The sequence below is a fragment of the Diadema antillarum genome, unplaced genomic scaffold (assembly GCF_040938485.1).
Source record: "Diadema antillarum isolate AM-2024a unplaced genomic scaffold, OU_Dant_1.0 seq00000839_RagTag, whole genome shotgun sequence".
Lineage (NCBI taxonomy): Eukaryota > Metazoa > Echinodermata > Echinoidea > Diadematoida > Diadematidae > Diadema > Diadema antillarum.
Window position 1 is genome coordinate 598,620 of NW_027271715.1, and position 12,811 is coordinate 611,430.

The 12,811-nt window shown below is 38.4% G+C and overlaps 1 protein-coding gene across 1 annotated transcript; it reads right to left on the reverse strand.

Annotated features, from left to right (window-relative positions):
• Positions 1-3,952: 3,952 nt before the first annotated feature.
• LOC139740169 (uncharacterized methyltransferase Mb3374-like) lies at positions 3,953-12,357 on the reverse strand. Its single transcript, XM_071650757.1, has 7 exons — positions 12,249-12,357; positions 7,964-8,114; positions 7,356-7,519; positions 6,443-6,662; positions 5,360-5,460; positions 4,826-4,954; positions 3,953-4,043 (listed from the first exon to the last, which is right to left on the reverse strand). The coding sequence occupies exons 1-7, from the start codon at positions 12,284-12,286 to the stop codon at positions 3,953-3,955; spliced, it is 894 nt and encodes a 297-aa protein (XP_071506858.1). The 5' UTR covers positions 12,287-12,357.
• Between the last annotated feature and the right edge of the window lie 454 nt (positions 12,358-12,811).

The window sequence follows — 12,811 nt, forward strand, 5'->3', positions numbered from 1 at the left end:
GCGGACTTCCAGCGGTGAGAACCAAGCAGTTCAGCGCCATCAACGTCTACAATCCATACATGTATGTCTGCTGCTGGTACCGCTGGTACCCACGAAGGTGATTATGCATTCATACGATTTCTTTCTTCTTGGTTTTTTTTTTTTTTTTTTTTTTTTTTTTTTTTTTTTTTTTTTTTTTTTTTTTTTTAAATCATGGTTATTTACTCAAAGCACTAAATAATCGGTGTGTATGAACGTAAGGGTAATTTGTTACTTTTTATACAATTACATCATACATTCACAATTATGTAACTATGTCATCCTTTATATCGGGTGTTTGAGGAAAAAGCGTGAGATAAATTATTGCACTTTTGTACACAACTCTGTGATTTTCACATATGAAAACATAATGTTGTGTACCTATATATATACAGTATATATATATATATATAATTATATGAATCAAAATTTGTTTCATCATGAATACTGCTACATTGGTGTTATGTCGCAATAATATATCATTATTAGGTCGCACATAATATATACACAAACACATAATACTGTAAATATATTGTATATATATAACTTACTCATGTGGCTTGGCGCGACACTTCATGTACTTGTTTGATTCCTATGTCTGCGTTATACATTGTATCTCCACTCTCTATCATCAGTACCCATACAGTGCACTCCCGTCAAAAACAAACAAAAAAACAAACAAAACAAATGCACAGTTGTAACTAAATTCTCAATACAATGAAGCAAAAATTCAGGTCCCGAAATTATCATCTATTATCTTTATGTACTAAACTGTTCAGATTTAATTGAATTTTGATATCATGAAAGAAAACTGCTGGTCTCAATCACTTTATTTATAACAGGAGTCACCTGTATAAACCCATATGATTCCAAATCCAATGGGCAGATACTGCAGAAAATAAATCGATACAGTACATGTATTCACCACAAAAGACTATTCCACTAATCTTTTGTAAATAACATTTTACTCTTGACTCCAAACATGTTATGGAAATACACATTCTCATGTGCTTTTATCATGTGTGTATATACTAAAAACAAGTCAAACATATACAGCATGTCCATGATAAATCAAATAAAGATTTAATCAAGCTTTCATTCATATATATACCAGCAACAAAACAAGGTCCACATGATGCTTTGGGCATAATTATTAGTATTTGGCTTTTACAAATTTTGTTCTTTTTCACTTTCACTGTACATGCAGCTTTTCCGAATCAAAACAATACACAATTCAACAAAAATCTAAGATCAAAGCACTTCTATCATCAGACATAGTTTCACAGAGGATATAATCAGAGATTAATTCCTTTTTTAGTTGTAATAAATTTTTGGTTCTGATCTCATCTTTTTGATGACATGACGGTTGCACACATTCAGTGTGTTGAATATCATGTTCTTTGATGTTGCATGTATAAATACTGTTTTCAATAATACTGTAGGCCTACTTATTTCAGAACTTTGTATGTATGCTTGGAAAACTCTGATACTATAATTTAGCACAAACAAAAGAATCAGAATTATTTGATGTAAAACAACCTTATATCACATAGAACAATGTGGCAAAGTTCTATGATAAATTTAGATACTCATCTAGGTTCTTTCCTATATCAATCATGCCATGATCAGCATGAACACTGAATCAGTCATCAAATACATCCAAATTATATACAGATTGCACAATATTTTGATGAATTTGATCACAAAAATGTTTAAGTGCCAGACCTGAAAATTTCAAAGTAAGTCCATCATAAGATAGAGCAAAATAAGACCATTCCAATGATAAATCTTTGTTGAATCAAAGTGCAGTGAACCTCCGATACCTCAAAGTCAAATTAGCCAAATATCGCTTCACTCCAAGGCAAAATAACATCCCATTTTTTCCTTACGTATTTCCTCTTCTTAAAACTTGTGTACGCATACCTCCAAGTTTGTATAAGTCAAACCATTTTCTTTAAGTCCCAGCAGATTCAAGGTATGCAAGGTTGAGTGTATATATAGAAGTTATGATCAAAAAATCCTGCATTTTCCCATTATTTTCTTTGCTTTTTTAGTATGTTTAATTGCAAATACACTACAATTGTATCTCAATTTGACAAGAATGGAGTTTAATCATTTTGCTATCAAACTCTTTATTTTTATATCTCCATCCTGAAAGGCATTGGAGGCATGATTTTTTTCTTGTTTGTCTACCCACCCCACTAATTGTTTTTGCAAATTTAAGGAAAGAGTGCTCAATGTCACCTGTCAATTTTCCAGCCATAACTTCAGCTAGGAATGTAAATTGGTGATAACATCAGGTGAGAAGAGTAGAAATAAATCATTAAAGTTGCCTGCAGTGACAGGGGTGAAAGCTCAATGGTCAAAGTCACAGGTCAACGAAATTAAATAAACATGCCAGTTTCTGACCTCATATTGAAATAGGTAAGTTCAATTATGCTTTTTCGTAGTGTGTGAGTAAAGGATTAAAATAAAGTAAAAAAAATCTTCATGCAGAGAGGGTTAACTTCAATCCCTGATGATTGGTGAAGATCAACGAACTTCGTCAAACTGTATGTACAGCTGCACAGATAGCTATTTCATGGGATGTAGAGGAACACTAGGAGACAGCCATGTAAATGAAGAGCATTTCTTTTTTCTCCTTTTGTGTTTCTTAAATCAGTAAAGCCAATGACAAAAAAAAAATCTGTAGCTGGTAGTTGAAGAAAAATGCATGGTTCATTATTTCCCAAATAACCAAATCAAGCTATCTGTCCATATACAATTTTGTGGTTTATAGGGTCTCCAATTTGACACAATGATACATGTATTATGATAACTACACATGTACTGACAAAATGATACTAAAATTCTTATTTTTCAAGGCTCTACAACCAAATATCATAGGATCAGCAATTGAAAAAAAAAAATCAGATTTAATTTACCAGATGATGATGATGATGGAATATTTTGAATGACCACACACTATGTTACCTTAACATTTTATTCACACTTTCAACCTAATTTCACATGCATGTTATATAAAAAAACACAAGCTCATTATTTTGCATAATCCCTTGTGACAGAATCTCACAAAATATCATAATTGTGCTTACATTCAACCTGAGCATAACAAATATGATAAGATTAGTGATTGTCACTTTTTAAATGGATTCTCACTGATAAAAGTCTGAAATACATGAAAACACACATAATTTTGAAAAGTAATTTCAGTATCAGTAATTTCTGCATCACTGCATTACAGAAGGCAAGGACATATATCAGGTACAGTTAGAGTCAGTGTTTTGCTATCTACCAAATTGTAAAGTACATTGTATCAGGTAGAGCAAGCATTTCTGTATGTCATGCTGACCATAGAAACAGTACACAGTGTAGAATATTTCTGAAAATAGAGTCAACATGTTCACATCAAATACTTCCTGATGTCTGCAAAAAGTCATATAATCAACCACTATGTGACTTTCTAATAACTTTCCTTTAGCTCTAATCCTACCTGGTATTCAAAATACATGTATTAATACTGTACCATAATTACACAGATATTCTTTCCTGAGATACTTTTGAAAATGAATGGATACTACTCATGTCAGTAACCTGCAACAACTTCAAAAATCTATTTGAAAACTAATGTTAAAGCAGAACTTTGTCATCTTCCACCCTGCAAAGTCATAGTGAACAACATGGCTTTTCACTCCACTTTCATGAGATTGCATAGATATATTTATTTCAATACAACATTCTATTACAGTTTGATTATCTTTTTATTGACACATCTGCATTCCACTGCTCTGTCTCAGTCATTATTGCTTTGAAAGTTGTCTTAGTCCATTAGGCAGTATCAACCTCTTTTTCCCAATAATCAAACAATATTACACACAACATCCAAACCCCCAGCAGCAAAAATGGCAGCAGTTACTGTAGGTGCCGCTGTCCTCTATTTGTCTGGCTTTCTTGCTATCATGATTTCATACCCAGTTATCAATTTGAATTCCTGACTGGAAGACCGCTGGACAATCTCATGCAACCTGCATAATAAACAACAAACAAACACAACACGCAAACAAATACAGGATGAAATCGGAATAAATAATATACTTGTATCACCATCTTTTTCTTCTTCTTCTTCTTCTTCTTCTTCTTCTTCTGCTTCTTCTTCTTCTTCTTTTTTACAGACAACCAGAGTATAGGAATTATTTCCACTGGCCATTTTGCCTCTGACAAAGATTCCGCTAGGATCGAAAGCTCAGGCCACTTTGACTCCAATCATTCCCACTCAAAGATCTGTGTTAACAGTGATTTAATATTAAGTTTAGGTTTTTTTTTAATTCTTTAATTTACATTATCCATCCATGTGCTAAAAATTTCTAGAATTATTACTGAATAATTACAAAGGAAAACTTCCTCTCCAGAACTTTATTTAGAACATATCAGCTCGAGACAAGAGGGGTGCGAGTTTGCAATACTAGTAGAATCTCCTTCATAGGCAAACTGACTGCAGGTAATGGGTCAAAGTACTTCTACAGGCTTGCAACGGCTCAAAGTCAGCAATTATCATCAAGAAACCATCAAAATTTCTGTGATTTCGTAATGCAACAAAGCAATCTCTGCATAGAACTTGTTTTATAATCATACAACATGTGTAAAATCAAAGTAAGTTTAGTGCTAGATCTCAAGCTACTGAAATTCTGTGAGCAAGGGGTCCCATTTGTTCTTTGAATGTAAAAGGGGTTTGTCCATCTTACTACTCCTGGTGGGGTCTCAGACAGACTAACTATTTCCATTCTCTGATTATGTGCTGAGAACTCACCTTTTCTCTGTATCCACAAAGAGAGATGTGTCTGGATGATTCTGTTGGTATTTGACAGCATAGCTCATGGTCTTCACTAATTCAGTGAAGGTGTGGGGTGTGTGCTTCACGGCATAATCAATTCCATATCTTGGAAAATGAAGAAAGGTTCAGATTTAGATATAAATGAAATTTCCCTTCTTACAGTGAGGAAAAATTGAAAAACTTATTCTTTTTCATTCTCTAACATTCTCTGACACTTATTAATACTTTTTTTTTTTACTACAGAGATGAAAATACCACCTTTGAGTATGAAAAAAGCTGACAAACTCATACATTTTCATTTTTTTCTCCTTTGATAATGCTGAAATGCTAATTTATGCTACATTAATGTATAAGTATAAAGAATCCAAAAACTTGTCATTACACATGCAGTATATGCAATATTCAAAACAAAATGAAGGTGCTGCATTATCCATATTTCTTTATACCGCACCTTAGTGTTCTTTTTTTTTTTCATATTTTTGACTGAATTGATTAAAAATCAAGACATACCTGATCATCTCATCCTGGGGAGCAAATGGAAATTCCAAATCGCAGTAAAATTTCTCCTTGTCATTGTGACCTATTGGAGCAAACTGTTCCATTTTCTTTAACTGTGGGTATGAAATATATTTAACACATGAATACAAGAATACATTATATAGATGATGACTGGCGGGGGAGGGAACATACCGAATGTTCCACCCAAAGGGTTTGAAATGCTATTGAGGGAGGTTATAAGTCCCGAGACGAAGTCAAGGGACTTATAGCCTCCCGGAATAGCATTTCAAACCGTGAGGGTGGAACGTTTGGTACATGTTCCAGACAACAAAAGTCATTATCTGTTATATTATATGGGTTAGTCAAATACGTCAATGTCAACCACCAGCACAACGCACTCGATAGCTCGCGCAGAGCCAAATTCACTGTGCGCGCACGGTCCTAGGCCTGCTGTCATTTGTTACGTGAAAATGTTTTCCCATGGGAGAACATTACAAAAATGTTCTGCCCATGGGCGAACATAACGAATGTGCCTCCATCACGTGACTGTGTTTAGCCAATCACTAAACCGGTATTTGACTAACCCATTTAATATTGTAGGATGCCGACCAAATCTCACAATTCTTTTGTATACAAACACAAACTACTACTTTTGTGACTTTGGGCCCTTTTGCTTGGACTTCTCAGGGACTGCTTGTCTTGAACAAGATTACACTGAACAAACAATTGATGCTGATATCTCTGAGGTATCACAGGGTTAAGAAGTATCATTTGTTCATCTGTGGTTGAAAGTGTTTTGTCAAATCATCTTTAGTGGATCTGTCCTGGTAGAAGGATTTCCTTGTTTGCCGATTGTGCTTCATTTCTATTTTGTTTTGGTTTTGGTGCTTTAATTCTATCAAATTAAAACATTAATCTTAGTATCACACTCAATATGATGCACTTTCACATCTACATACATGATTTTTTTTTTTTTAAAGATAATGAAGGAAGGGGAATATCATCATGTATGCAATGAAACTTCTAAATTACATTAAACAAAATGAATATCACAGGTAGGAGGAAAGACTCTGTTGTTTCAGGGGTCACACTTACACACTCTGCAACACAGTGGTGGAGATCCATTTGAATCATTGGCTCATCATGGTATATCCTTCTCCTTAATGGAGTCAGTATGGCAATAACTCCTCCTGGCCTCAACACCCGCTCAGCCTCGGCAGAAAAGGTTGCTAAAGGGAACCAGTGAGCTGCAGAGGCTACTGTCATGAGGTCAACTGACTTGTCTTGAAGCGGAAGGTCATCTGAGGGCGCCACACTGTTAATCAACATTAAAAAAAGCAGGATACATATGTTAAACCAGTAGCACACATACTTCTATTTATATGTTTGATTCAAAATCTGCTCAGCAAGAGAGACAGACAAGTTGATTCTAATGTTGCATTGATCAATCAAGGCAATATCATCAATTATACAGAATCTCTTAACAAGGATAATTTAATGAAAGCATGAGAATATTAAGCAGATGCGTGAAGGATTAATATTCTCTGCTTAATATTCATTTCCTTTCATCAGTGCCTTGTCTGCCTTGGACTATACTCAACCCATTGAGGACAGACTGATTTTGTTACAACACGCACTTCCAATAGACACTTGCCCTGAGTATATTCGGGACTCGTCCTCAATGGGTTAACACAACAAAGTCAGAATTTTGGAGCTTGGGTATTTGTTCCACGTCCAACATGTCACTGACAGCCACCAAAGAGAGCCTGGTGGTAGTGTTGCTGCCCAAGGAGCAATAGATGACAGGTTAGAGTCCAGTGGTTCCTTTTTTTTTTTTTGGACATGTTTGTTAAATTATAGATCAGCAGTTGCGATCTTACAAATTTTCTTTGTAGAGGGAGACAAATTGAAGAAAATTTAAGGATAACTTGATAAATTGGTCACTCAAATCAAAATTATTATTTAAAGAATGGTTAATAGGAAACAGGCACGCATGTTTTACCGGTACCTGAATTCCAAGTTTGGCATCTGAATGAGTCTGTTAGCTTCTGCTATTTGACCTTTGCTGAGGTCAAAGCCCATGACACGGTCACAATATCTGGCCAAACTTTGAGTAAACTGACCACTCCCACAGCCTACATCAACCACCAGTGCAGGTTTGCCAGATTCATTCTAAAAGGAGAGAGAAAAGGAAGATCTTCTTTAGTGAAACTACAAAAATACTTCATGAGCATACACTTATCTCTATTTCAATTCATGCATTGCCAAAATGATTGTTCAACAGTTCATCATTCACACACTAAGATAAATTAAACTGGTGACAGTGAACTAGTCGGGTTAATTTAACACATCACACATAAAACGGACTTTGGTGCACACAAACCTTTCTTTGCTGGCACTGGGAGATATCTATCATTTCAATTTTCATATTAATTCTGTAAATTGAATATATATTGGGACATTATACTCCTAATAAGTTGATAGACCAAGTTCAGGACTAATTCTATAGCTTACTATATTACTATATTTTTTAACATTGCAAGACACAAGAGTGCAAACCATGGCATTATGACCACAGGTTATGGCAACAATAATGCTATTGTTCTTGTTACTTGCCTTGTAACTGATTTGTGAATTGTCCAAAATAGACTTTGTAACATGATCTGGGACCTTCTGCCGGAACTTCATGTACTGCTCAGCAACAGAGGAGCCTTCAAAGGCTTCACTTCCAGAAACTTTCTTGGTCGAGGAGCAAGCAAGAGTTTGGCTACAAAGTGAAATGAAATGATAAGTTTTAATACAGCTAGAGATAGACATGGGTGTGCATCCAAATGTGAATTGTGTCATATTTAATATTATAGACCTATATGTGTGTACGTCACTAAATATCATCACATAAATGGCCATGACCCAGATTACTTCAAAAAGGACCAAATCTGGATCTGAATATCTATCGAGACATACAAAATGTAATAGGTGCGACACGGTCACAGTAAACAAAGAAAAAAAAAAACACACACGTCCACACGTACACACGCACACAGCTGCACAAGACAGACAAACAAACAAACAAAAACAGAAAGACTGAGTCAGAAATAGACTAACCCTCATTCTATCGGGAGTTGTACTCTTGAGCAGAATTAAGACACAGAATTTAATGTTCAAGTTTCTGTTTAAATTGTTTTTCTTCTTCTGATCCCTACATTAATAATAATACCTCTAGTCTAACGTCATCATTTATAAATCACATGACATGTGATGATGTGTTCACTAAAGGCCATGTCACACCATAATGCGGGCTTGTGGCGAGGAGGTAGTTTAAAGCACGTAGAAGATTTTCAGCGGGCGAACAAGAATGTTTGCAATTTTCATCCATGCCTTGTCATACCGTACAGGGGAACTTCTGCGGCTTGACTTGCGGGGAAACACAAGGAGCTCTCCGCAGTTGGTCCGCACCTGGCAGTATCTAGCGCGTAGTTGCACAGAGGTGCTCACGCAAGTCCGATTTAACCGCAGCCAAGTTTTGAGCATGACCAAAACTTTTTCCGGGTGAGTCGCGGGAATGCCCGTAGAGGTCCACGCAGAACGCCAGTAGGAGACCCTTAGCGGCAGTACTTCCCAGGCAATTCCCACGCAGGTACTTCGCAGTCCCGTATGCAGCCAAGATAATGAAATTCTGTGAGATTTCAGCCATTCCATTAGAGGAATTCCTTCACTAAGTTGTCAGCTCCCACGCGACTGGTATACAAAGGTCACACAGTATACTCACAAGTATAACGTGTCCAGCAAGTAAGACACATGCGCTGACTCGCACAAATCCTTTTCCGCCCTCAGGAATGTCCGGTATGCTAGAAAATCCCTACACGTAACAAGCCCGAGTAGCTTGCCCGGAAAGGTGTGACAGGGCCTAAACACGGTTGCGGGTAAAAAAATATGTGTGCGCACCTCCGGGCGACTACTTTTCGAGATACATGCTAGGTACTGTCATGTGCGGATATCTATGGGGACCTCCGGGTAGTCAAAATTGTTATTTGCAAGTCACACGCAAGGCTGGTGTGACACGGCCTTAACATCCTAAAATCAATGAAAGGAAAGAAACCAGCAGAGAAAGCACATGGAATTTGCCATTTTTAGCCTCACCCTAATTTCTAGTTTCCGGTTAAGTGTAGATTTCTATATTGAAACTGAAAGGCAAAAGTTTAGCATACGGCACCCGCACCAAGGTTCGACCTTCCGTGACAAAATTCGACCATGTTTTAACGAAACATGTATTTTAACGAAACATGTATTTTAGAGGAGTCTCTTAGCCTCCCAAGCACGGATTCCAGCCTCTCTTCACAGTGGTCCCACCTATGTCATCCTGTGTTGGCCTGAAACCTAACTCCTCCAAGCTGCACATTGTTTGGGAATCCTGACTGCCTTTCTTCATTGAATGATACATATTCTTCCAGCTGATGCCAGAATCATCATGCAAACTAGCAACTGATGGCGTAATGTATTATTGATCAGTTATTTTAAAGCATGCTGATGGCTCATTTTACCTGTTGCTGATGTTCTATCTCATTACATTGACCTGAGACTGAGTGATAATGATATGTCTACACATGCAATAGGATTGTGCATAGTGTGATGTATTGACATACTACTGTACCGTACATCTGATCTGGTACTGTGCTGGTCATCTCAATTTCAGCTTCTGTGCTTGTATTATTATATCAAGTGCAACTGCACTTTTTAGTGAAAATTACCTGTTTACTGCAGTTTTTTTCCAACTGACATCAGAGTCATCCGACCAATCAGCTACTGTACTGTGCAGCTGTGCATTGTTTTGACTCATCACCACATCTACAAAAGAATTGCTTTTACATGTAACGTATGGGTATTATTGACTACCTGCCTACACCTGTACTCTCCGAGTTTAAGCTGAACTATTTCTGTTAGTCCTACATTGATCTACATCATGGAGGTCAGCAAGAAACCACACCACATTCTACTTGTTTTTCTCGCTACTGCCTGTGTTTTTCACATACTGAAATGTGACCTTCTCACAGCCCGCAGTCACAATAGTGCTGGATGTAAAGCTTCTATCCTCGTGTCAATGGGCAACAAACTGAGCACTATTTCTTCAAGGGCACGTTTGTTGACCTTCCACTCGGTATCCCCAAGCCACCTTGCAATGCTACTCCTCCTTGGTGGACAAGTGGAAACAAACCCCGGACCTCTTGATAATCCAGTTCCAAATTTTCCCTGTGCAATCTGTGACAAGGAAGTTCACGATGATGATCCTGCTATCAAGTGTGATGCCTGTACTTATTGGTGCCACATATCCTGCGCTGGTGTTTCATCTCGTTCTTACCAACAACTGCTCAATAAGTCAAGGAGTTTTGCATGGAACTGTTTTCAGTGTGGTTCTACCAACGTTGGATCCAGCTCATCGCTGCATGTACTTGACTTTTCCCATTCCAACAGCTTTTCTCCTCTACGAGATGATGACGAGGATAGCCAAGCAGCCTTCCCTCTCACGTCTACACCGACAGCTAGCCCAGCTAGCCATCTACCTCCTGCCCAGCCAAGCTTTTCACCTCCAAGATCGCACCGTACGCCGAAAAATCAAAGAAAAGCCTTCCGGGTGATGGTAATCAACTGTAATGGCCTCAAAGGGAGCACAAAACGAGCAAACTTCCAAGCAGCAATATCACAATACTCGCCCGACATCATCCTTGGATGCGAATCCAAATTGGATGCTGACATCTCTTCTTATTCCATCTTCCCTGAAAATTTCTTGGTCCTACGCAAGGATCGCAATCAGCACGGTGGTGGCGTGTTTGTCGCAGCTAGGAGTTCAATAATCATCACTGAATGTCCTCACCTTGATGCTGACTGTGAGATCCGGTGGTGCAAACTGGAGATGCTTTATAATGCTAAGCCCCTATTCATTGGCAGTTATTACTGCCCACCAGGCGCTCGTCAAGCAGGCATAGCTGGACTTGAAGCCTCTCTGATGTCTCTGATGAGAAACCAACGAGGTCATCCCAAACCCTGGGACTCATCCGCAGAACCCTGTCTCCATGTACTAAAGAAGTAAAGGCCAGAGCCTACACTGCACTGGTCCGTCCACAACTAGAATACGCCTCTGCAGTGTGGAATCCTTTCACTTTTATTAATATCAACTCACTCGAGCAAGTACAAAAGTCTGCAGCCCGTTTTGTCCTATGTGATTACAGCCCAACATCATCTTCCACAGCCCTAGTAACAGCACTCGGATGGGATAGCCTTCACTCTCGCCGCCTTCTTGCACAATGCACACTTTTTCACAAAATCCAACACCACCTGGTTGCCATGCCCCTCCCACCCGATATCACCCCAGCTAACTACATTGGAAGACAAGATCACCAACTCAAATACACAATCCCTAGATCCACCATTGACTCCCACAAGTATTCATTCTACCCAAGAGCCATAAGACTATGGAATCGCCTGCCGGGACCCATAGTAAGCACCGCCAACCCAACATTATTCCAAGGAGCTGCTTTGCCCATCCTCAGGGCAATGCAGCCTCCTGCTGGATCAGCCACTGTGTAAGAGGATCGACGCTGTTTTTACTCGCACTGAGCACCTATACTCACATTTTATTGTATGATAGTGAGACATCTGTACATACACTGAATGACACCCCCTCATGACACACAGTTCGAGTTCATCCCAGTATAGCTTCATGTACAAGCTGCTTCAAGGGATTACTACATCAAGGTATCAAGGTAAACGTTTCTTTTTCAACTCTTGCAGTGCCAGTGACAGTGGAGTCCAACTGCTTACTACAAAAGTTACGAGTGGGACCACAGACTGATGTCAGATGTTATTTTACAACACCGTAGATCTACTCGTAAACTTTTGTCCTTACCTCCATAATCGATATCCACGTACAAGTCCTTTATCCATGGGGCAAAAATTATCAGTCTGACCTTTATTTCTTTAATCTAACTACTGACACACGGAAAAAATGATTAACAATAACAAACGCCGCTTGACTCCACAGGCATTTAAACTGACCTGAGGCGGCTCCGAATACTTGAAGAAGTGACACGAAAGTGCAGCTGGCAAGTACATGTAAATTGACGTCTGGAAAACAGGCTAGTGCAGGGGAAGTCCCTAGTCCCTGGATTCGGTGGTCATCATTTGATTAGTATCTGAATCTATCACATCCGACACCTTTGTTTTTCTCTCGCTTCCCCTACTTTCCCTTCTCCCCCGACTCCTTTCTACTACCAATGCTAGCAAAATTTACGGCCCACTAAAAAAGTATTGCCTCCCACAATGTGAAAACATTGTACATGTATATCATTATCATCCCAGGTGGGAATTAAGGAAAGGACTCACATTTCCTCTGGAAAAGGGATAACACCTTGTCTGTCACTGTGCTTCTTGATCACAAAGTCAGCCGCTTTAAAATTGTCTTGCATGGCC